The following is a 25,857-nucleotide window of genomic DNA, read 5'->3' on the forward strand; positions in this document are numbered from 1 at the left end:
TCGTTTTTGCTCAAATTTTCGTGGTAATTAATCGAAAAAAAATTAATTTTATAATTTTTGCGATGTTTTATTTCTTGTGCGAACAATTTTCGAAAGAAAATAGCTCATTTTGGGCCAATTTTTGGGATTTTTTAATTTTTGTGTGTAAATCACTAAATTGTGATTGTTTCCTTCATTCAATGATTTATAAAATTATGAAAAAAATGAGAAAACATTCAATTACCACGAAAAATGAGAAAAATTGAGGAAAATTGGGAAAAAACGAAAAATTGAGAAAAAAGGGAAAATTGGGAAAAACCGAGGGAATATTGAGAAACAGAAGAAAATGAAATAGAATTGAGAAGAAAAGCAATTGAGAAGAATTGGTAGAGGAAAGTATCGACTGAGTTTTAAAACATAAATTAAGCATTAAAGTCCTGAGTTTGTAAAACTTGTCAAGATTGTTTTACAGTTCTTCGTTGTATGCTTTCCTGAAGTTTCGGGACTCAAAAATTCAAAAAAAGACTAATGCCTTTCAGCACAGAACAATTTCCACAATTTTTTTCATGATGAGTGAAAAATATGACACAAATCAAATAGAACAATGTGACAATGAGAAGTGAAAATTTTCTGTCGTAATTTTTAAAAATCCAAAAATATTGAGATTCTGAAGTTCTGCGAATTCGAAGTTCTGAAATTCTAACATTCTGAAATTCTCAGACTCTGAAGTTCCGAAGTTCTCAGATTCCGAAATACTGAAATTTCAAAGTTCTGAAATTCTAAGAATTCTGAGATTTTCAAGCTCTGAAATTCAGGAATTCAGAAACTCCCTCAAAAAAAAACTGTACCCCCGAATCACAAGCGTTGTACCCCTGAATGAAATGAGTTGTACCCCGAATTTTTGGCAGAAATTCTACCCAGTTGACCCTCCGAAATAACACCTTCGATAGTCTGCAATTGTGTTTGTTTTCCTCAAAAAACTACGAAAAAGATGTAAAAACAAAAATTCATCATGTTCAGAATCATATACTCAAATTGATCTCAATGACCCCTATGAGACTATCAATGCCCCCTGGGAGCATTTGGTCCGATGCCCCCTATGAGACATGGTGGGATGCCCCCTAAGAGACAACTTCAGGATGCCCCCTATGAGTTAGTGACCCCTATGAGTGTATGCCCCCTTTGAGCACGATGCCCCCTATTTTGATGCCCCCTAGGAGTATGGGCCGCTCGAACTCTATTGTTTGGTTAATCAAATCTACACAATTTCTTCAATTTGCGGTGTTTTTTCCGGGAGGTTTTAAAAAATAATTTTGAATTCGCGCATTTTTTGATGGAATGCATTCGTAGCGACTCGGCCGTTCAGTTGAATGCATGCGCGTCGATACTCAGCGCGCTCAACTACGGTATTCGCGTTAGAGAACATTCATTTTACATCCTGAAAAAAACACCGTGAATTTGTTTCTCCTCGAAATTTTCTGAAAAAAGCCACCTTTTCAAATTAGACACCAGTCCCAACTTGAGTAATGGACGTTGCTTTACTTAATAATTTTCAGCATGATCACTACCGTATTCCGTGAGCAAATCTACCAAATGCCTCAATGTGCGTACACCCTTCGAAAAGGAGCCCCCGACGGACCAATCGTCCGTTTTGCGACGCTTGGAGAAAGTGTATACCATCGATGGGAATGCATTGAAGTAGAAGGAGCAGACAAGGATACATTCGGAATGTTAGTACATTCTTGCTACGTGGATAATGGATATGGAGATCGAGTGGACATACTGGATTCAAACGGATGTGGACTCGACGCTGTTCTCCTTTCAACTCCCGACTACGATACATCCCTTCGATTGGCAACGAAGCCATATCATGTGTTCAAGTACGCAGATCGACCAGTTCTTCAATTCCAGTGCCAGATAACTCTCTGTCTGAAATATGACGGAGGGTGTGAAGGAATAACACCTCCACAGAATTGTAAAAAGTTGCCAGGAGAGGATGAAGCTCATCACCATCACCATCACGATCATCCGGAAAGGAGGCGGAAATTGGTGAGGAGATTGGCGGATGGAGTCGGAACTATTGATGTTTTCACGGATTCTGTTACCGTATTGGAACAAGAACCATCATGTCAACAGGTTAGTTGTTTTGTTGATAAATTGTTGAAGCTCCAGAAATGTGCCCTAAGCTATAAGATTTTCTCTTTTACTAATTAGTTACCATAAAGCCTGTGTTAGAAGGACCACCACACTTTCAAGTTTGAGCTAATTTTTCTTGGCTCAAATACAAGATAGTTGAAAGTCAGAGGGTCCTTTTATTGCAGGTTTTAAGTTAGTTTATTGGGATAGATTTTCATAAACTTCTGAACGAAATTTGTTATCAGTTCATAATCATATCATTTCATTCAACCGGTTGCAACATTGTCGTTATCCCAAACTGATCTCAAAAGAGATTATATCATTCGATAAAGCCATAAATATTTGAAGAACTTTCCTTCTGGGATATTTTTTATTGCCCACCTGTTGGTTTAGAATTTTAAACCCTTCTGGTACACTACCGGAACATCTCAACGCACCTAACGATTTACTTTCCAGCCAGTTCAATACCCATTCATCAACACAAATCTGTGGATAATGGCAATCATCACACTTACAAATATGCTCGTCTTCATTGTGACAGTTTGGTTTACATTCCGAAAACGACGATGTAAACCTTCATAGTTTTCCCTGATTCTTTACCCAAACTCTTTCTTTTTCCACAATTTCTGATTGTGCAATATCCTTTCTGATACGGTGTATTTATTGTTTTGAAATGTAATATTTTCCCATTTTTATTGTGTTATTCCTTCTTCTCAATCCATGAACAATCCATGAAAGTTCCTTAATTTTCTGTGCTCCTCCTTACAGATCCCAGGTACATACAGGCGGCGGCACGTTCCTTTTGTTCCATTTTATTACCATGTCGTAGATCTGTCAGAAGATGGGGATAGTGTCACAACAAACTACGCAACTAGAAAATGACAAGTGGCAGGAAAAGAGTTTACACCGGCGGACAGATCACTTGTAATGTTGCACCTGTAATAACCGTGCCGCTTTGACAAGGATATCATAAAAACTAGCAGATTACAGTTGTTGATGGCGTAAGAGATTCTCATCAACAACTGTTTTGGTGTGAACCGCGCAAAGGATTATCAAGGTGCAAATTGGGAACACGATGGAAATAGTTTGGAGGAGTTGGACGAACTCTAGAAGTTTTTTTGAGAACACAGAATCGGAGCTGTAGAAAAGGAGAGCTTGTTGGCGCGGCTAAAGGTTCTAAAATTTGTAGGAAAACACACTGTATTTCAAAGCAGTGGGTCGAAAATCGCGCTCCAGAGAACTTTTAGACCAAACGAAATTTAATATTTTCAAAGTGGATTTTACCTATATATTTTTAATCAACGCATTGCAACTCGCGATTTTTTTGCTCAACATTTAAAAGTTTGAATTCCAGCCAACGAAATTTGACACGTTGCGCAGTGATTTTTCACGTTCGCTGGGGCGCGTTTTCAGATCAGGCTCTTTGAAATAGAGTGAAAACGTTCGAAAATCGAGAAAAAACAATGAAAGTAAAAAAAAGGCTAATTTAAAATTTTAAAAAATAGTCAAGAAATGGTTGAGTATCCAAGGTTTCAGTTGCTCGATTTGCTTAAAAATATGAAAAAGAGATCTTCTAAATTTTAGCTAAATTTTCCTTCGCGGATAACAGATCCGTGTCTAACAAATTTTCGTTCAAAACTGATGATATTCACAGTGAACAAACGTAACGAACGAACCGTCGACAAGCCGTCAACGGCCCGCACGTATCACCGAGGCGCGTCCACCCGTCCGAGCCTGTTCAGACGGCATCTACCAGTTATCTGTCAGTCCCTGTGATAATTGAAATAAAAGTCATCTAATAAAAGTGTGATACTTCACTTTTGTTCAATATTCCATCCAACTGAGCATCCCAGTTTGCAGACTTTTTGATTGTGGTAGCTTTCAGTGTTCAGATCCAGCTCTCCGATCATCACATGTCAATAATTGAATCAATTTTAAAGAGATACAAGCTGTTGCATAACGAATTCCCCCTTTCTCATGTAGTATATCAAAACTTGAAACGGGCCCGTTGTTATATTCATATCGATGAGGTCCCCTAGTATATTGTCTCAAGGGACTAATGAAAGACACGCCTACCCCACTAACATTTACCATATTCTATCTGTCTCTTTTTCGTCCATTTCCCAAGGGTGTCACATTGATATTTTATTAGCGGAAAAGGTGTGTACATGCCTCCCCCCTCTTCCGGTACGCGGATATGTATGGATAATCGTTTTGTTAATAACATAAAAACAGTTATCATTAAGAAACCGACAGAACAATTATATATTCCTTTCCGTCTATCACCTCATTCAGTAGGGTTCCATATATTTTCTTTTATGTTGTCTTTTGGTGTCTGTGTATCGATACCAAAAAGTAATGAAATTGAGAATGAATCATTCATTCTCTCTCTGCCCCTCTCGCAACATTTTTGGGAAGGAGATGCATAGAAGACAATAAAAGAGCTGCTTAGTCACGTCAATTAATGACTTTTGATGAGGGTGGTGAACGACGATCAGGATGCTAAAATTAGGTGTTTGAAGCTGTTAACATCGAAACAACCGAAGTGGGTTGATTGCGAGATTCCAATGGATTGTAAAACATTTGTTCTGAGAAATAGGTTCTCTAGCTATTTATAGCTCCATAGCTCCCTTTTCACTGAAATTCGTGCAGCTATTCCTATACCTCTATAATATCTATTTTTGAAATGGGTCTGATTATACAAAGCTGTCTTTTATGAATTCACTCTACCGTAAGACTTTAAAAAGAAGGATCTCTTCAATTGTAACTTTGACCCATATTTGACTTATTTTTGGTATCTTGTATAGAATTTGAGATAATTTAGCTCAAACTTGACTATGTGGGGGCTCTTCTATTACCGGTTTACGGTATAACAAGTTTCAATTAGTACCAAACGGATGGTTCGCAAAATCAAGACATTATTGATTTCCGGTCATGAAGCTATCAGAAATTTCAATTATAATCCGTCTAAATTGTGATCCGTCTAATTATGATCCGTCTAATTCCGTCTAAAAGTGACTATGGCTATCTACATACAAACCCGCCAATTATTTCCATACCTTCCTCACTTTCCTAAATATTTGAAACACCTTGCTCCATGAAATCTTCCTTACATCATAATGTATTAAACCTCTTCCAGCCAACGCCGTCTCAATTGGTTAGCAGTCGTTCCTCAATAAACCAAGGGGCGTGGTCTCCATTCTACCGTAGTCTTTCTCCGTCTCCTTCAGCCAACGTCTTCTAAATCTTCTGACCAAGAACAAGAGAGAGCCCGCCTATTTTCTTCAATTGTTGTATGTCCACTCTACACTCAATTACTTAGATTTGGCTCCCAGAAGAACAAAAAAACACGTGGCTATCATTATGCAGGCATTCGATATCGAGTCGTTAATTGGAGTCAATAAGGTGAGTGATTTGATAATTTCTGTTATCATAATGTTGCTCAAAACTGATTCTCACAACAATTTGATACGTCTAAACGGAGTTTTGAGTAGGAAGAAATTTTGGCCATTCTATAACATGAAGTTGAATGTTGACTCAATATAATCATTTAAAGTTTGCCGGTGTAGGGATAAAGAATTTTAACATTTGCCATATTTCCCCTACTGAAGCCCACTCAACATTGTGCTCACTTATCTCTATTTCTGATAAAGATACCAATTTTTGATGAATTGAGAAATTGTTTATCATAATATCATCAATCTTTTATCAGTTGATAAATTTTTGATATCTCTCACAGGAATCGAGATAATTACGTTTAAAGTTGAGTGGGCTTCTATTAGAGGAAAATTTAGAAAATCCAGAGTAAGGTTTCCAGAAAATTCTTATCATGGAAACCTGAAAAGTGTCTTCACCTAGAAAAAGAAACTAAATTTCGGATATTAATTCTGTATGGAAGTTTCAATCCTCAAATCGATTCTCAACATGATTCAAACTTTCAAAACACAAAGAACCAGGGAATTCCAATACATATTTGTGTTTTTCCCTTTAAAATTTGACTAGTCAGTATCCTAGGATACTTACTTACGACACCCATAAAACATTCCCTTTAATGTAAATCCATCCTTCCTTTTCCGTTGTTTCCTCATTCTTCTCTTCCTTTCTTCCACAATTCTAATTCTCATTTCCAGGTCCCATCACTTGTTGTAGCTGAGATGGTTGCCGCGTCTCAAGCATCTCGATCCTTTTCTCCGCCATTCGAAAATCACGATCCGATGGGAGCAGTTTAGCTGCAGCCGCCGCTGGACGTCATCATCCGTATGGTAAGAAAAATGAAGATGAAGGAAGAGGGGGAAGAAAATAATTATTCAGAATACTTGTCGTTTTGGGGGCTCCTCTCTCCTTGTTTCCCTCTCATTACCCCTTGTAGGCGTGAGAAGAGAAGAAGAGGAACAGCTCCAAAATGACAAATTGAAGGAGATTGATTGAGGTTGAATTTCGCGCGGGGGAAAAAAGAGTGAGATGTAGACTGGCTTAGATTGGTATTTTGAGAAATGGAAGTGAGCACGATGAGCACCTATTAGAATTGACATGCTTCCAAAGATATATAGTGTAGGATTATGGAAGGAGGGGATTCTTAGTTTTTTAGCTAGAGCTAAATTTGGTGATGTGAAGAAGTAAAAGTCGTCCAATTAATCTTCTAAGTTTTTAGAAATTTTAAGATCCTCATTTGTGTTCGAAGATGGTAGATACAAAAAAAGTATTTAAAAAGGTGGAACTGTATTTTTCAAATCTTACAAAAGTTTCCAAATTCTGAAACGCACATTAACAGGTTCCGGAAGTTGGTTTTGATAGAAGTATTAAATTTTGTCAATTCTTCAGAATCTCTAGGTTTTAATTTTAATTCATTTCTCAATTCCAAGATTCCGTCAAGATTCAGGCTATCAAGGGGGGGGGCTACCGTATTTTCGCACACCCAAACTGCCAGCTTTAAGCTCATATATCTCGGCTCCCGCACGGTGTTTCAAACCAACGGGTCGAAAATCGCGCCCCAGAAAACTTTTAGGCCAGGCGAAATTTAATAACTTCAAAGTTGACGTGAATTTGACACGTTGCGCAGTGATTTTTCACGTTCGCTGGGGCGCGTTTTCCAACCAGGCTCTTTGAAATAGCGTGCTCCCGTGAAAGATACAAAGATATAATCGATTGACAAAATGTGCATCATAATCTCAAAAATATTTTATCAGTTGTCAAATTTTTGATATCTTATATAGGAACCGAGATAATTGAGAACAAAGTGCATGAATATCTATTAGAGCAAATACGGTAATTAGCAGTCAGCATTTTCCCACGCCTCAACTACCAAGTAGATTCCTATCCAGATGTTACTCTTTATCGATAGCATGAGTGCTCTTTTCCTCTCTAATCTTTCATGATCGTATTCTTGTTCTGATCTCTTTTTTAGTCACGCACCGCTCATCATAAACGACCTAAATGTTGCGGTTTGTATGAATGAGAGCGGGTGTCTGTGTGTGTGTCGATTCAGCTATTATATCGTAAATGTTCTCTCTTTTTGTTTTACAACTCCTTCTCACCTGCCTTGAGGACGTGTTACGGATTACTGTAGAATTGTGTTTCTCTCGTTTAGTGGTCAATTATCATGCAATCACTTTAGTTGCGAAGTATCGGTCTTATGGTCGCTGATTGTAGAGAAGCGAAACATGTTTTACTACTTCCAGAGAGTGTCTGTGACACCTCGTAAAACCTCGTAGCGCAGATTTTTTCAACTTTCTATGATTTCTTTCACCTATTCTCACATTCAATCGACCTAATGTTGCCATGAGCCTGCTGGCTGTTAATTGGTGTTGCGTGTCGAATCAGTTTCTCATTTTGGAGAGAGAAACACGGACACTAAACATGTCATAAAAAAGAGAGCCCCAATTATCTAATTGGAACAAACCAATCCAATTTGGGGAATTTCGAAAAAAAAGAGAAAGGGGTTGAGAGAGAAAGGTGTGAGATTTGAAAACTGGGAAGAGGGGGGGGGTTCTTGAAAAATATGGAAAGACGATTTTTAATGGAGCAGATTTTTTTGAAGTTAGTGTATGCATTCTGACGTAACCGTGTACAGTGTTTAGATTCTGCGAACCTATCGTGCCGCTTTTACATATCCCATCGTTCAGCCGCCTCAGCGCCGCCGTAGCTCAGCCGGTAGCATCCCATATCCTCATTTTTCTCCGTTTCCAACATTTCAAGCTGCTCGATGACAAACGTATTTTCCTGCTAAAAGCGAAAAACATATTATGTTTTCATCGTTCTTCAATAACTCATTTCGAATTCATCAATAAACGGCACAAATTACTACTCGATTGCTTCTTCTGCACCTCATCTTTCCCTGTTTTTCATTATTAGTATCCCTACATGTGAACCGGAATGTAACTAATTAAATTTTTATTTTTTCAGATAACCGAGATGATGGACAAATGCGACGATATCGAACGGCGTTCTCCAGAGAACAAATCGGAAGGCTCGAGAGGGAATTCGCTAAAGAAAACTATGTTAGCAGAAAGACTCGAGGAGAGTTGGCAGCTGAATTGAATCTACCTGAAGGCACAATTAAGGTTAGCAATCGGAGTACTGTAGCTTTGGTGCCCTTCAAAACCTCGAACAATTTCTCTGGGCAGAGAAAAAAACTTGTTCATAATTTGCTACCGTAATCCTTTTGAAGCGCCTCTGGCTCCCCCTCCCTCTCATCGTCAAAGCCAAATCATTTCTCATGACATAGCCCGGCTCTCGTATTTTGCGTCTTTTTTTCTTCTTCCTTACATACATACAACACATACATATCAATCTGTCTCCTTGAAAAATGAAAAAGCGCTCGGATGGTGGGGTGTCGGGGTCGGAGGGCCAAAAGCGTTATGAGTGATTTCGGAGTATCCAATTGATTCCCACTGGCATACTTTTGAAGACACAGAAAAGAGCATGCTCAAATAATATGATTTCTGGGAATGGAACAAGAATGAATCCTTTTTCAGGTATGGTTCCAAAATCGTCGGATGAAAGACAAACGTCAACGTATCGGTGGCATCGGATGGCCATTTCCTCCTCAAATGGCCGCTTATATGTTAAACCCATTTGCCTATGAAATGTGGGTCAAATCAGCCACCGCATCTCAATTTGGAGCCTCTGGAGTCCCTGGAGCATTTCCAAATGGAGCAAGGTAAGACAAATAATCATTGTATTATTTTCTCTATAGGGAAATTTTCAGCGGTAACTCAAATCCTGCTCAACTAGCTGCATCTGCGTTTATCAATCCACTTGGTTTCCCGGGATTCCTCCCACCAAACCCTGCACTTTCAAAATCTCCGTCATCACCTCATTCAGATGATTCTTCGAAATCAAAGAATACGTCAAGTGATGATGATGATTCTAAGCCTGTCAACTTTTCGAATAGTCCCTCTTCAAGTTCACCATCTCCATATTCCACAGATTCATGATTCTCTTTTTTCTATTTTCCATTTTTTGAAAAAAAAATGCCATTCCCTTTTTTTGCTTTCGTCTCTCATTCTACAAACAATCTCTGACAAATTGACGGTGAAAAATGCCCCCTTCTTATGTAGATTATTTTTCTTTCATGCACCCATTCTTCTTTTTTTCTGTTAATTACTTTTCCTCAAGCAAACGACTTGCAGATGAGCTCTGCCGAAACGCTCCAGATTTTGGAGATTTTTAAAGTGAATTCAAAAAATACAGTAGAGCGCGTTCACAAGCCGTTTGCCTGACCTATAATTTGATGTTTTTCTTGCTTCAATTTTTTTTTAATGCACCCTTCCATTTTGGACCAAATAAATTTTTCATGCTGAAAAAAGACTTCAAATTTTAACGAACCAAGTACTCAACATTTTCAGACAAACTTCCAAAATCTGCACTCAAAGCAGACGTTTAAAATTTCAAAAAAAAAAATTGAAGAAGAAATTAAAGAAGATACCGTAACACTCTAATAGAAGGCCACTCGATACTTGAATTTTGAGCTCAATTACCTCAATTTCGATAAGAGATGATAAAAATTTGTCAACTGATAAAATGTTTATCATGATATCATCAACATTTTATTAGTTGGCGCATTTTTGATACCTCTTATAGTAACCAAGATAACTGAGCTCAAAGTGCAAGCATAGGAGGACCTTCTATTAGAGTGCTTACGGTATCCTACTATTTCCTTTGAAGTAACGAGTAATTTAGACTAATATGAAAAAAATTGCTTTTCAAATCTTTCAAAACCAAAACTTTGATAGTCTTTAAGAAGTACAGTAATCCGTTCTCTGAAAGGTAAGTGCATTTTTTCATCTGTCTGCTTATTAATGCCGTCTAAACAGCAAATTTGAGAGCACGACTACAAAACCTTCTTGACTACTGTTGGCAAACAAAAATATATTCTTTCTCTCGAATCTTCAACAATTTTTTTCGTAATACAAACTATAATTCAGTTGCGAAAATGTCAACCTCACTCCAGATATCAATCCGAAGAAATCGAGAATTTATCGACTCTCAACCCTTTTTTACGCGATACTCTGACAGCTGGTATACACCGAGTTATGGAGATTTATCGAGTTTAGCTCATTCGATATCTCAAAAGTTTATCTTAACCTTTGAATTTGAAAAGAAGGCATCTTGACTTCAGAAAAATTTTTTCGAGGGACTGAAAATGAAAATGAAGACTCTTATTGAGTTTTATTACATCTCCATTTCTCTACTTTCTTATTCTTCCATCTCAATTTAGCAAGCTAACACGAGGTACAAGTGAACAATTTATAAGTGGATGATGGCTCATAAAGTGTGTGGTTCTCTGTTGTCTCGACATGCTCCGATGATCCGGTATCCTCTCCTCTAAATGATTAGTACTTTTCATTTCGTATCCTTGGAAGGGGGTGAGGCAGCAGGGGCAGCAGATGATGATAGATGACGAAGACCGGCGAAGAACAGGGGACCATCTTAACTCTCAAGTAGTTGACACTGATTTGCATATGGCTTGGCACCCGCATTATACTCTCTTTTGGGGTTAAGAATTTTGTTAAAGTAGAGATGAGGGGATTCAGTGGTCATTTATTACTTGAAACATGTTGTTGCGTATTCGAGACAATGAAATACTACATTTGAGAATGACGAATCTATTAGGGAAGAATCTGAGATGGGAGGGAAAGTTTCGAATATTGATTACTGTAAAACCTGTAATAGAAGGGCATCCACATTGTCAATTGAGTTAATTGTTTTGAGTCCTTTGCAAGATATAAAAAATAGATCAACTGATAAAATTATCGTGATGTTATGATAAGCAATTTATCCGTTGACAAATTGCTGGTATCTTTCATAGAAATCAAGATAATTGAGCTCGAAGTTGACGGTTTGATTGGGCTTCTATTCGAGGATACGGTATCTGAAAATTTAGAAATCCAGACTTTCGAATGCAACATAATCTGGCATGAAAACCTGAAAAGTTTAAAACCTATCCCAAATTTTTATGACCAATTTCAAAATACGAGAAGAATGTTTTTCACACAGATTGCTGATCTTTCACTCGTTTTCTTGTTTTTTTTTCCTACTCTGGTAATCGGTTTCCAACCAGATTCGGGAAAATTCCGGAGCAGAAATGGCTAGATCTGGTTAGAAAATTGTCCGAATCAGGTTGGGAAATTAGTTTTTTCGGTCGGATCTGGTCAGAAAATCACCGGATGTGGTCGGAAAAAAAACTTTCCGAATCTGGTTGGAAAATGCGCGTTCCCGAATCTGGTTGGAAAATTGCCCGAAACTGGTTAGAAACCGATTACCAGAGTACAGTACCCTACAGTATTATTTTCGCTTTACAACTTAAAGGTGGGGGGACAGGAGATTTTTCGTAGTTTTTTTGTAGCTAGAGTATGCATTCTACCGTCACGGTGTACAACGCTTAATGTCACTCTGCGTACAGCTGTCGTCCTCGCCTTTATGTATGCAATCGGGAGTGCGCTTTTTCTTTGCCCGCGTGGCTCAGTCGGTAGCGGCGCCGCACCCTCAATCATCGCCCTCACAAGTTCAACTCCTCGAGGGGCATCTTTGAACGGAATTTCGAGAAAATTATTTTTTTCATGTCCCCCCACCTTTAAGCTTCTCAAAATACAAAGAAGGCTAGAAGCTTGTTTTTCTATATTTTTCCATGTAAAAATGTTCCAAGTACATTTCCAGGTTTACCGCTAATCATGTTCGGAAATCACGACAAACAAAGAGCGCGCTCGCGCCGTGTTATCAACAGAGCGCGTTTGCAGCAGTGTCCGAATTTGCGGCGTGCGCGCGTTCCTCGCGGAATTCCTCTAGTTTTTTGTGCGCAGTATCGACCGACATCTTCTCATCGTTCGCATAATTAACCTTGTCGTTGTGTTTATTGATTTTGTCGTTTTTTTCAGAATGGTTGCTTGTAAAGTGGAGGAAGCAGATGCGGGTGTTGGAGCAACTGTGAAAGTTGAAACGGGCAATGGATTGGTCAGCGAAGGAATCGTGATTTCCTTCGATAAGGCAAGAAACGTCAGTTCGTTTGATTTCATTCAACATTTGATTGTAGACATAGTTTTTAAATAAGAATAATTCAAAATCAAGTATATAAAGCTTCAGATGCTGGTTCTCGACACCAAGGAAATCGCTTCCAGCAAACCAATAATTCGCATATTCAACAGTAAAAACCTCAAAAACGTAAGTTTTTGTTTGCTTTTCCTTTGCATTATTTTTTTTCAGGTCAAAGTGGTGTCGCAACCAGTTGACGAAAGTGCAAAACACGCCCAGGAGAAAATGTCTCAGTTTACAATGAACAATCCTCTAACTGGAAACAAAACCACTGATAGATTAGTCAAAACTCTCGGGGAGATGCGTCCTAGTGTGATGAAATCGAATGTCCCGATTAATGGTCAACAAGCATATCTCCAACTCAAACTTACAATCGCGGATACTCACTGGGCCGGAGAGAATATCCGCGTAATGGGTCATGTTCTCGTCAAAAAACCGTACAATGTGGACAGTGTGACAAAAGATACGACGGCTCCTGGATACGAAGAATCACGAGCCAACACGGCACTTCTTCAGGTTAAGAAAATACTATCGAAGCCATTAGCTGAGAACGCACCACGTCATCCGCTGGATTTCACTATTGGAGCAGTCGTCGGCAACTAGTTTCATTCAGTTCAACTTTTCTTTTCCTTCTCCCCTTCCCCTTTCAAAAAAGGTACCTGAAGCTGATGAGTTCAATTTTCTTTTCTCAGGTAATGTCTGGCTATTCATGCGAAGTTCTGGAACTTTTTTTTTCCATTTTTACATTTATAAAAATACTGAGAAAATGAAATTGGCTGATTCTCATCTGCGGGTTTCTTCAGGTATCTCTTTTCCCCCTCTCCCTTTAATTTATGCACTATTAAAATGTACGTAACAGTTGATTTCCTCTCAATTTTTGACATAAAATCAACTTTCCCTTCCCCCTGCATTTGAACCTTTTCATGCATTTTCTCGAGTAATATTTATGTTCCCATAATTATTTTCAGAAAGTTTTTTTATTGAAAGAGTTATCTATATATTTTTTATTGAATTCGTCTGTGTATTAATATATCGGTCTTATGACTCCGTTTCATTCTTGAAATAGTTCCTCATGTCGATGATCATACAGTCTTTCAGTATGTCAGACGATGATGATATTCCCCAGCTCTCCGCTGAAACATTGGCTGCTCTCTCCATGTTCCAAGCAGAGCAGCAGCAAAAGTATGAAGAATTAAAGTCTGGAAAAATTGAGAAAATCGATGAAGATTGGCAATTGAGTCAGTTTTGGTACGATGATGATACGTCCAGAAAATTGGTCAGAGAAGGCATCGCAGCCGCACTGAAGAGCGAAGGGAGACCGGCAAGAATCGGATGCGTATCGTCTCCAACGCTAGTCAAGTTTTTCCATGAAACAGAGGTGTGTGCCAGCTCTGTTCAGAAATTCGTTTCGTTTTCAGGAGTACAAAGAAGGTCAGCTAACACTAACATTATTTGAATTTGACTCTCGCTTCGGTATGAAGTTTCCAACCGAATTTGTATTGTACGACTACAAACAACCAACGCAACTGCCTGCTGAACTTCTTGGAAAATTCGATGTGATCATTGCCGACCCGCCGTTCTTGGCAGCTGAATGCCTCATCAAAACCGCCCACTCAATTCGTTTACTGGGAAAGGAAAATGTGAAAGTGATACTTTGTACGGGCGCAATTATGGAAGACTATGTCAGTAACGTTTGAACTTCAGTTCTGTCTTTTCGATGAAAAAAATGAAAGAGAAACCGAAATTTTAAAGAAAAAAGAACACACTCAAGACATAGACATTTATCGTTCGATTTCTTTTCTAGAGAATGCGATTCGATTGATTGATAACAGTAACCGGTATAAAAGTACCTGCACCGTTGAAAAGTAAAAGATATCGACACGCACCCTTCTGACATATATTTCAATGACGGAGTCGTTCTTTTTGTTTCTATTTTCGTTTAGGGTCGATTCTCCTATTTTGCACTGATAATAATTCTCCAATAAACAATGCCCGGGAGCCACCTGTAGAAGCTAGTTCTTTTCCCACGCATCCTAGAAATAGTGATAAAATTCTCATGATTCTTGATCTTTGATACTCGAACAGCTCCTCAAAATATTCATTTTCTCTAGCACATCAATCTCCAATCCTTTTAATTAGAGTCGCTATTCCTTTTCTGAGTGGATTATCTCTCTCTACGCCTCCTCTGAAGAAATAATCCTCTGTTTCAGGCTTCTCGTCTCATGGCAATGCACCGAACTAGTTTCGAACCGAAGCACACTAATAATCTAGCCAACGACTTCTCTTGTTTTGCCAACTATCAGACGAGCACATTTTGAATTTTCTTTTTGCATTACTTTCTGATTTGTATCCGGTTTCGCTCATCCTTGTTTTCCACTCGCTTGTTAACTTCCTTGTTATTTTTGTTACTCATATTTTTTCATTGAAAAAAAAGTTTATTGACTTCCATACATTCTTCTTCTATCTCTATCTCTGTGTTTCTTACACATCGTCTATCTTTTTTTTCCAATTTTCGTATTAGAGTTTTGATCTAGACAGTGTTATCATTTCAGAATTTCTTGATTGAATTCGATGTGAAGCCTGGTTTCCACGGATTTCAAACCTCCTCTCTTTTTATTGGCTCTCACAATCTCATGTCAGTTCTGCTTCTTATTGGACCTAGTTGTTTTAACTGTGTCTCTGTTTTCAGTGTATACCGTGTATACTACCTTCTGATCACTGCGTGATCAAACAAAATGGCACCAACGGGTCAAGGCGGGCAATGGCAGGAAGTGCTGTGTTGTTCGGTTTGTAACAAAGTAGGTTGACGGTACCAATAGCCATCGGAAAACGAATAAATTTGCAGCATTTTAATGAATCATTCCTCCCGGTGAGTTTGATTTGCGGTCATGTCATATGCCGCAAATGTGCTGAGAAACCAGAAAGCCAATTGAAACCATGCCCCCATGATGATTGGAAGACAACCATTCCACCATCAGAATACCCCAACAACGTGGCGCTTCTATCTGTCATCTACCCTCGGAAACAATGCATGATATTTTCTGGAGCAAATACTGACGATGAAAAACGAATCGATCATCTTTCCATCCAGATCGCCAAGTTTTTTAGAGAAGCTGATAGTGAAAGAGGTGGAACTGTGTCCAGTAGAGTGAGTTGTAGAAATGCTAGGTTTTGAATTAGTGTTTGTTTCCAGGAGATATCCCGAACACTTCAACGAAAAGTTCTGGCTCTACTTTGCTACCAATGGCGGGAAAATGATGGTCGTCTGAAGACATTCAAAATGTGTCGAGGAATTAGTGAACGAGTGATGATTGAAATTATTTTATCGATACAAAGCAACACGCATGTCAGCAGCCAATTATGGTCAGCGGTGCGAGCTCGTGGTTGTCAGTTTCTCGGACCCGCGATGCAAGATGATGTCCTTCGTCTGATTCTGATGACGTTGGAGACTGGAGAGTGTATAGCTCGGAAGAATCTTGTGATGTACGTTGTGCAAACTCTTGCCTCTGACTATCCCCAAGTATCGAAAACTTGTGTTGGGCACGTGGTTCAACTTCTTTACCGTGCTTCGTGCTTCAATGTTCTCAAACGAGATGGAGAATCGTCGTTGATGCAGTTAAAAGAGGAATTCAGAACTTATGATGCTTTGCGTAGAGAACATGATTCGCAAATAGTGCAAATAGCATTCGAATCAGGACTGCGTATTGGTCCCGATCAATGGTCAGCTCTTCTGTATGCAGATCAGTCTCACCGTTCTCATATGCAATCCATTATCGACAAGTTGCAGTCGCGGAATACATACCAACAAAGTGTCGATGAGCTGAAAATTCTTTTCAACTCACAATCGCCGTTTGTACAAATACCTGCATACCGGAATTTTCTGACTCAAGTGATCCCTTGTCTGGAGTATTTTGGAACAATCGATCAGGAAACCATAACGATGTCGATTGTCGCTGAAAGTTTGTATCAAATCAAGAAGATCCTTCGTCTCCACTGTTCGCACGATGATTTGAGAAGGATGCCCAAGGAAGAACGAAGAGCATTACTGACACAAGGAATGATGCCTCCTCCTCCGCCACTCTATCCCCTCTACACTCATCTTGATGAAAATGGGAGATCTGTGAGCAGAACTGAATTCAACAAACCCGTAGAAAATGTCAGAGAGAATACACCGTCCCATACTCCACCGAATTCCAAGCAGCCAACAACTTCACAGCAACAACAACCACAGCAACAAGGAGGACAGGGACAATTCACGCCACGACAGAAACGGTATCAAATGGGAATCCCACCAAACCGAATGGGCTACGCTTCACAACATCATCATTTCACCCCTGGACCACAACAGATACCACAGCAATACTATAATCCTCAACCAATGCAACCACCACCAATGCAAAGAGTTCGAGGACGACGAATGAACGGATTACCACCACCTCGTCCAGGATGCATGCCTATGATGTTTCCTTATTCTCCAGAAATGATGCCTCCAGCTGGAGTACCACAGAATGGGACGGTTCCTCTTATGCAAACAGCTAACGTAGTGACCGCTGATGGTACAGTAGTCAATGGAACACCACAAAGGGTTATGATCATGCAATCACCTACTCATATGAATCAGGGACCAGTTGTCATGGTAATTCGAAAATATAATAGTCTGAATGATCAAGAATTTGTTTTAGATCCCGCCACAACAAATGGGTCCTTCACAAACGCCGGTTCCAATGGGTGCCATGACTCCATCAGTTCCTGTTCAAATTCCTCCAGCCATGTGGACTGCCACGTCACCAACTGGCAGTATGATCTTCCCGACGGCTTCACCACCTGGTCAACATCCGCACACAATTTGGATGCAAACGTGAGGAAAAAAGTTTCGGAAAATGTATACTCATTTCAGTTTCAGAACCGACGGTAACATGTTCCCTATGTTTGACAGCGGAAATTGTTGGGGAACAACTGGTGCTGATGCTGAACAACTTCTGGCTAAAAGAAACGAGATCTTGAAACGCTTGCATACGTCTGAAGAAGACGATGAGCCTGAAGACAGTGGCATTGGACACGTTTCTTACACTGTCGCTTCTTCGGTTCTTGATGACAGGTTTCAAACTCAAAAATTCAAGTTCTACATTACTTTTCATTACAGAATGGACCATATTCCAATTCAAATGATACCTGTTCCAACCATAGACCTTCCGCCCATTCCAATCAGTTTTGCCTCAATGCCGAATGATGAAACCATGACAATGATAGGGGAGATGGTGCAACAAAATCGTCCTCGTGCTCCGTCACTAACGAATCAGACAACCGGACAACCGATAATTGCTGCTGTTGGTTCCGCGGCTCCTGCTACGGTCCAATCTGATTGTGGTACGATGAGTGTGATGGATAGTATTTGTATGCCGATTGCCACATCGGTTATTCATACTTGTGGGTGGAGTTGGTTTGCATGTTTCTTCTGATCTCAAAACACGTGGCGAATGTTCTCGGAGGCCCCTTTTCCCTGCACGATTACCTTGATGTCTTGTTATTATTATAATTGCTAACTTCCTACTTCTTCTAGCCTTACTAATTTCAGCAACTGGAATTGCACAGCCCGTGATGCCCATGGTTCCTGTTGTTCCAGTCCAAGTTCCAGTTGTTCCAGCTGAGAGCTTCAATCCATCAGTACCACCACCACCTACTCCTGGACAACCAATGCTTGTGGACACAGCAACTGGTTTGCTCACTCCAATCAGACCAATTCTCGTGCCTCATCCACAAAATGTTGTTTCGAATTCCCTCGACAAAATTGTGGATGTCAAGGAGCGGCTCAGCGAAGCTCAAGGTAAGTATTTCATTTTGATAATGATAGCAGTTCATAGAATGTTTAGGAAACGTCTCCGAAGCCGAAAACGCCCACCTTCGCATGGAATTGCGAATGGCTGAAAGTGAAATGGCTCATCTCGACCCCTACACCAAGAATAATTGCTTGCTCCGCGAGCTTCATCAAGTTGATATGGAACTTCAGCAGCTCCATATCAACCCAGCCGTCGAGGGATAGCTCGACCACAATTTTCACTTTTTTTTCCGGATAGATGGCAGTGGCTAAGCTCGTCGGTTAATTTAACTCCCTAATAGAAGTTTTTGTCTTATCATCGTATGTATTGTATCGCCCGATATTTGCATATTCAAGCACAACCCCCTCTGGTTATGGCTTCATTTTTAAGTCAAGCTAGTTCCACTTTAGAGCTTCTCACAAATAATTTTTTTGCTTAAAAAATATTTCCATTCTCGATTCGCTTTTTTCCCTGATTCCCCCCGTTTAATTGAACATTTCCATACACTCGCAGTCCCCTAGTTTTCATATCTTTGCTAAAATATTGATATGTTGTACGTTTTAGAATCCGAAAGCACTATTTATGTATTTTCTCACTAGTCTTTTCATTCGTTTGCCCATGGATCACTCGCGTTTTCTATAAAAATAAAACCTTCCCGCCGTTGATACTCGAAGAGTTGTGTCTAGGTCGATCCACCCTAGAGTTCTCTTATTTTGACACCTCGACATCGTGATGTGCTGATTCATTCGACGGCTTCCAGGAATGGCGGACACCACAATTATACCGTCTTCCTCGTCACTATCCCCTAATACAGCATTCTCTCAAATCATTCAACATAAATCTCAGTCATCGTTCACAGAAGAGCCAGAAGGTGTCCCCAACTTGAGCCCTTCTGGGTATGAATGTATTAGATACATGGGTAAAGCTTCAAAAAATGAATTAAAAAACGCAATTCTGACATTTCAGGAGCCTGCAATGGTGGGCAAATATATCTCGGAAAGAGAATCAGCCTTCACAGTATGGAGAGGAAATTTGTCGCCATTAAAAAGTACAGCATTGATGATATCGATGATTATGCTGCTATTGCAGTGAGTTTCCTTGAGAATCCCAGTGCACATCCTCATGCTTTCAGAAAGAAACTGCTTATCTTCGATTACTGCAACATCCGAACATTGTGGAACTCACTGCATCTTTTGTCTATGAAAAGTCCATTTATCAAATGACGCCTGCAATGAATTTAGGATCTCTTTTCGATATTGTATTTGAATACAAAAAGTGGGGACTCAACGAGAAAGCGATAGCTGGAGTTACTATTCAAGTTCTCGAAGGGCTTCACTATTTACACGAGAGAAGATATATTCATAGGTTCGACATATTCTCACCCACACCATTTTCAATATTTCGCTTTTTAGAGATGTGAAACCTAGACACATTCTTCTCGACTCGGCGGGTAATGTGAAACTAACTGGATTCCGTTACATGGTTGAATTGAACCATCACCTGGACTGTGCTTTCGAATACGACACACATCTTCAAAATCAGATGTACTATCTTGCTCCTGAAGTCGTCGCTCAGAATATGCACGGCTACACTTCGAAATCTGATATTTATATGCTGGGAATATCTGTCTGTGAGGCAATAAACGGAGTGATGCCATTCGGTGAACTGGAACCTTTGGAGATGTTGTTCCGCAAGGTTAATGGACAAGTTCCAAGACCAGTGGATAAGAAAAGTTTGGAAGATGATGCAGATATGGGAATTGATATATGTAAGTGAAGATCTTTTATGAGACGACGTTGCCCAACATCACGTCATCCATACTTGTAATCCGAGACTTTCCCGGGCCTTCGCGGGCTATGCCATAGTTTCTTTGAAAATTATTATTTTTGGACCAACTAAAGTAGATATGATAGAAGTCGGCGAGCACTAGAAAATGATACTATTTGGAATACTTTATCTTCTCTATGAATGAAATTACAGACCGAAATAGGCGAAAAAAGCAGGCCCGGCCCGGCCCGGCTCGGCACGTCCGGGCACAGCCACTTTATTTTCTGTAACTTTGTTCATAGAAAAGATACAATATTCCAAACTCTATCATTTTGTAGTGCTTGTTAAGTTCTATCATATCCAATTTAGTTGGTTTAAAAATGAAGATTCTGAAAGAAACTATGATAGTGCCCGCGAAGGCCCGGGAAATTCCCGGATTACAAGTTTGACGTCATCCGTTTGCAATATTCGTTTTCAGCTATGCGCCCAGCTGACCATCTAACTCGTGTATTCTCACAAGAGATGCACCATTTCATCTCCAACTGTCTAAATTATCATCCTGAAATGAGGTAATTATTATTTAAATCATTATCGAATCATTCAATAACACTTTCAGAGGAACTGCCTCCGAACTGAAAGCTTCCCCATGGCTTGGATCTGAGGAAATGAAAAAAATAGGCCCATTCCAAGTCCAGCAAGAATTGGGACTCGATTATTCGCACTTTGATTTGGGACTCTGGTCTCAAGAACCTCTTCTGCCGGCTGAACCGGAACAGAAATACGAAATCGCTTTCGACTACTCGCCAATCTCATAAAAATCAATCATCTCAATTGCTTATTTCTAACTCTTCTTCTGTTATATTAGTATTGTATTTCGAACAAACACTCTTCTGTAAAACCACCCTGATAACAACTTATGTGTTCAATTAGAAGCTGTAAATATATTTATTTCTGATCTAACTAAGCCTGAATCAATACAAACAGCACGCATTGTTTATTTTCTGCTGGAACGAATAAACACATTCAATGAAGATCGATAGTGGCTCATGCGAGTTTTGAATTGGGAAGAGAGAGAACTTGAGTTTCAAATAGGGGATAAGTAAAGGCTAGATAAATTGGATTCACAAATATTTGGGGAGAGTTCAATGAAGAAATTTTCAGATTTGCAGACAAATAACTTAGGAGATATATGGAGAAATTAGGCGAGCATGTAGATGACTGAAGCATCTTGATGAGCAGATCCGAGTGGGTTTTCAGCGACGCAACGGAACGATTCTGAGATGGTCTCCTCGTCTCCGACTATCAAAAGATCTCCGTTGGGAAGGTGCTGAAAACGATGGGAATATTAGAAACTGTGCTTGTTGGAACGTTTTTAAGAAAATTTTTTACTCGATTTTTCCGGTGGAATGCAAGCTTTTCTGAGTAACGGGCCGGCCCTTCTATTGTTCCAAGGTATCTCCGGAGGGCTTTTCAATTACAGAGGGCTCTTCTATTTTTCCGGACATTTTTCCCGAAAATAATTATCGAAAAATTTCATGAGTTTTAGTTCAAAATGCATGAAAATCCATTAGTTTTACCAAAATTCATATATTATGAAGCAAAAAACTGCGTTTTAGCAAATTTCTGTGAAGTTTCTGATTTATGGGAACTTTTCACTGAAAATGTACGAAAAGTTTTAATTTCAAACAATGCATTTTGAATAGGGCTCTTCTATTAGAGGGACCTTTCTAATACAGAAGAGAGAGATGCCTAAAAGCCGCCGATGCCTAAAAGCCGCCGCGCCGACACGTGACGCGTCTAAAATGGCTTGGTCCCTTCCGCGATGCCTTCAACCCAGGAATGTGCCCACCAACCATATAGTTTCGTTGTCCTTCGATCGAACTCAAAGATTCATCCTCCTCGATCTTGTACCATGTTGTTTTCGGTGCTGGATATCCCTGTGTCCGGCATGCCAATTGAGTCACTCCTCCTGGAAGTTCGATGCGAGACAGGGTGAAAACGGAGATCAGTGGTGGTGATTCAAGGGGTTGACGGAGTGACTTGCACGTTCCGGTGATAGATTTTGGAGCTAAAACAATGGTTACTCATTTTTGTCTGTATTGAGAATTTCGAACCTTTATTAATGGATACGACTGATGATGTGACAACTGGTTGAGTGCATGGCGACGTGGCTTCACAGAAGTATTCTCCAGCTGTACGCTCATCCAAACAATCGATTCGAAGTGCTGAAATTAAAAAAGTTGCGTTGCTATTCTCGGAAAAGAAAGCGTTAATTATTTGACACTCATGTGACTACATCTGTTTACTCGGTTTGCAGCCTTTCTCGAATTCGTTTTTGAATAGACAAACGAAAAGAAGTTCGAGTTTGGGGTTGACATCATCTTTCAAACTTCATTTTCCAAAAAAGCTGATTCATTATCTCACCGGATTCAACGACGGATTGTCCGAGATTAGTAGCGGAGAGAAGAGTTTCGAATTGAGCTGCCGGATGAGTTTCGACACGTTTTCCTCGGTGATACCAAGTGATCGATGGCTGGGGAGATGCATAGAATGCACATCGGAGAACAAGACTGTTGCCTCGATTCGCTTTGATATTCTCGAGTGGTTTATCGATTGAGAGAATTGATGGCTCGATTAGACCATCACAAACTGAAGGAACATCAGCTACCTGTAACGATTTTTTCGGATTAGTGGAGTTACTGTAATCTAGAAGGTTGATATGGGAAGTAGAATGCTCGATTATCACTTATCCTAGTACCATCTACCGTATTCCGATAGAATGCTGGCAATCTTTCTCTTGCTGTGCATTGTCTTAATTTGAACTTGTAATGGTATGATGGAATACTCTTGATGACCTGATGGCGGTAGCACAACTTTAGAATCGATGGTTTCACTTCTCAACGTTTCGGCTGGAGAGCCATCATCAGGAGAGCAATTACCTACCGTATTCCCTAAATAGAATCCCACCCAAATCGTCAACTTTGAGCTCAGTTATCTTGATTCCTGTTAGAGATATCAAAAGGTTGACAAGTGATAAAATAATGGTGATAATGTGATAAAAATTTTTATCAGTTGACTAAATTTTGATATCTCTCATAGGAATCGAGATAATTGGGCCTAGTGTTGACAGTTCGGGTCGGTTTCTATCGGGTGGAATACGGTGTGTAGAACTTATGCTCCGCGTCACTTCGAAACCGGTCATTTCGAAACCGTGACAATACAAGCGATTGGATAAATTTCAGACCACAAAAGAAATTTTAGGGTTTTAATTATGCTTTTTCTGATAGATCATGTTCTGAAAATCGAAAAAATTCAAAAAAATATTTAAATTAAACTTTGGCTTTTTTGGATTTGACAATGTGTTCTACCAGAAAAATCCTATTTTGAAACCCTAACATTTTTTTTAGTCTGAAATTTATCCATTCGTCTGTAGGACCACGGTTTCAAAATGACCGGTTTCAAAATGTCGCGGTTTCGAAATGACGCAGAGCCAGAACTTATTGCTGCAAAGTTTTAAAAATGCCCATTTATGTACATTATAATGAAAATTCACTTTTGAAGTTCTTGTAATCTGAGAACCCTTTACATAATTTTCGATTTTTTTCTTCTTCAAAATTCGGCAACATTTTTTTCTGATCTCCGGAGAGATCAAGTGGAGGCGTTGATTCTAACCTTTGTCGTCGACACGTGGGAACCCAGAAGAATGATGGATAGAATAGCGTGGTTCAATGGTGATGGCATCCTGAAGTCGTACTGATTTGAAGAGGGTATATGAGTGAAGATGCGAGCCATTTTAAGACAAAATCATTAATTCTTTTTTACTTTAGTTGACGAGATTCTTGGAAGAGGATTTCTTTTTGGGATCATCCGTCTGGGATAGGACACTTTTCAGTTCTCTGGTGTGATGGGAGAGGACAAAAATCAGAATGATTCATCTAGACTTCAGAAAACGTTCTGTTTGGATTCAAAGAATGGAAATTGAATATGAAAAATTTCAAAAATTTTCGCATTTAAACCGGAAGGAGCACATCAGGAAATCAACGGATATCCTATTTGAATATCCACAAAGAAGAGCACAAAACCAAAAAAAAACCAAAAATTGAGACTGCGTTTCCGGTTGAACTTTTGTGTGAAAATGAAAAAGAGAAAGTGGGAAAAAATATGAGAAAGAAGGAAATACTTTGTTCTGGAGGGAGACCTAATTAATGACGACGAAACGTTTGGGTCCATTAAATGAGTCTGGAATGCAATTCTATTTTGAAAAAAATGAAGAAATTTATAGTTTAGGGTTTCCGTTTTGTTCCACTGGAGTCTAGAGAATCCCTACGATTCGCGGCAGGTACCACTAGTATACTAGTCGGAAGAATTTTAGGAAGACGCGGATTCAAAAATGTGTAGTATTAGCTGAGAATTCAATCCGATTACATATGAGTCGAATTGAATTTTAATTTTAAGAAGCTTCTGACTATAAGTTTGCTGAAAACTTATTGTTAGCTTCTAGATTTTCAGAGATCCGAATGGTTGGGGACAAAAAATGAACTCCAGGCTAGCATATATAATATTAAATGGGTCAAAACACAGTGCAGTTCCTTTTTAATTGTCAGATGAAATTTTTGAAACCACACATCACATTAAAACGGTCATAAAAATTTTTCAATGCATATTCTGACTAGTCTATTCTTAAATCTTAAAAGCTAGAAAAGAAAATAGAGTTTCTAAATGAGAAAAGGAGAAATAAGCCTCTAGGAGAGTTGAACTTGTGGGACGAGTAATGAATTTACGGCACCGCTCCCGACTGAGCCACGCGAGCGAAGCTATAGCGGCGGTACCATACACCAAAGCTCCCGAAAAGTTTCTTATTTAAACCTTCGAAATCAAAGAATTATAATATCTGAGGATTAAGGAATTTTCAAATCTCAGAGTTCTCGAGTTTAGACCTGACTTTAAGATTCTAGAGGAGTTTTTCTAGGTTTTTTTCCCGCCAAACAAAAGATCCGAGTCGCCTAAAATCAGAATTATCAAATTTCAGCTGTTCCACACTTCCAGAAAAATGTCATTTTTCGTCACAAACCAAATGGGAAATTCTGCCATTCGACTCTTTTTTTTCCCATCCGTAGAAGAATGGAGAATAAAATGTGAAAAACAGATAATAATTGAGCATATTCGGTGGAAGAAGGAGAAAAGGCTAAAGTTAGAAATAAAACTATGAATAATTGACACAGAACACCCCCTTTTTTACTTTGGTTCGTCCTAGAGACAAAAAACTTTTCCGGACAGAAGAGTCAGATGACGTGGAGAATGGAAGAAAGAGGGATGAGCTGGAAGAAATCAGATGTGAAATGAGTAACGAAACGATAAAAGAATGAGAGGATAATCGGGGTGGTCCTCCGAACTCCTACGCCAATGAAACAAAGAGTCACGTCATCTGAAAATATGAGGACAAAGAGAAAAGGTTAGAAGAAGGAGGGATGATGTTTCTCGAAACTCTTTCGAACATTTTTAATCCGCTTCCTTGATCTGATAATCCGTTCAATTTGACGAAATTTGGAGATTCCTTTTTCCAGAGCACAATTTTTCATCGGTTCGAAAATTTCAGAATGATTTTCCTATTATATCGTTATTATTTCCC

General features: G+C 39.3%; 6 protein-coding genes across 6 annotated transcripts; 5 read left to right on the plus strand and 1 right to left on the minus strand.

Annotated features, from left to right (window-relative positions):
- Nucleotides 1–1,023: 1,023 nt before the first annotated feature.
- On the plus strand, nt 1,024–9,551 carry CBG18276 (the record flags this gene model as incomplete). Its single annotated transcript, XM_002642241.1, has 6 exons — nt 1,024–1,088; nt 1,536–2,115; nt 2,572–2,683; nt 8,518–8,675; nt 9,090–9,274; nt 9,323–9,551. 6 exons carry the CDS (start codon nt 1,024–1,026, stop codon nt 9,549–9,551), a joined length of 1,329 nt encoding a protein of 442 aa, XP_002642287.1.
- Nucleotides 9,552–12,492: 2,941 nt separating this feature from the next.
- On the plus strand, nt 12,493–13,248 carry CBG18275 (the record flags this gene model as incomplete). Its single annotated transcript, XM_002642240.1, has 3 exons — nt 12,493–12,609; nt 12,697–12,774; nt 12,817–13,248. 3 exons carry the CDS (start codon nt 12,493–12,495, stop codon nt 13,246–13,248), a joined length of 627 nt encoding a protein of 208 aa, XP_002642286.1.
- Nucleotides 13,249–13,744: 496 nt separating this feature from the next.
- On the plus strand, nt 13,745–14,963 carry CBG18274 (the record flags this gene model as incomplete). The annotated part of the gene is made up of 4 exons (XM_002642239.2): nt 13,745–14,023; nt 14,064–14,327; nt 14,398–14,502; nt 14,856–14,963. 4 exons carry the CDS (start codon nt 13,745–13,747, stop codon nt 14,961–14,963), a joined length of 756 nt encoding a protein of 251 aa, XP_002642285.2.
- A 417-nt stretch (nt 14,964–15,380) lies between these two features.
- Cbr-rle-1 lies at nt 15,381–18,685 on the plus strand (the record flags this gene model as incomplete). Its single annotated transcript, XM_045243766.1, is given in 6 exon segments — nt 15,381–15,443; nt 15,491–15,793; nt 15,839–17,503; nt 17,517–18,072; nt 18,221–18,469; nt 18,516–18,685. The coding sequence occupies 6 exon segments, from the start codon at nt 15,381–15,383 to the stop codon at nt 18,683–18,685; spliced, it is 3,006 nt and encodes a 1,001-aa protein (XP_045096430.1).
- Nucleotides 18,686–19,223: 538 nt separating this feature from the next.
- On the plus strand, nt 19,224–21,043 carry Cbr-strd-1 (the record flags this gene model as incomplete). The annotated part of the gene is made up of 6 exons (XM_002642237.1): nt 19,224–19,380; nt 19,428–19,549; nt 19,594–19,826; nt 19,874–20,229; nt 20,707–20,797; nt 20,845–21,043. The coding sequence occupies 6 exons, from the start codon at nt 19,224–19,226 to the stop codon at nt 21,041–21,043; spliced, it is 1,158 nt and encodes a 385-aa protein (XP_002642283.1).
- A 383-nt stretch (nt 21,044–21,426) lies between these two features.
- Nucleotides 21,427–23,969, minus strand: Cbr-zig-5 (the record flags this gene model as incomplete). Its single annotated transcript, XM_002642236.1, has 5 exons — nt 21,427–21,555; nt 22,082–22,296; nt 22,343–22,453; nt 22,653–22,896; nt 23,901–23,969. The coding sequence occupies 5 exons, from the start codon at nt 23,967–23,969 to the stop codon at nt 21,427–21,429; spliced, it is 768 nt and encodes a 255-aa protein (XP_002642282.1).
- Nucleotides 23,970–25,857: the final 1,888 nt, after the last annotated feature.

Source organism: Caenorhabditis briggsae (genome assembly GCF_000004555.2).
Source record: "Caenorhabditis briggsae complete genome, chrIII, whole genome shotgun sequence".
NCBI classification, from domain to species: domain Eukaryota; kingdom Metazoa; phylum Nematoda; class Chromadorea; order Rhabditida; family Rhabditidae; genus Caenorhabditis; species Caenorhabditis briggsae.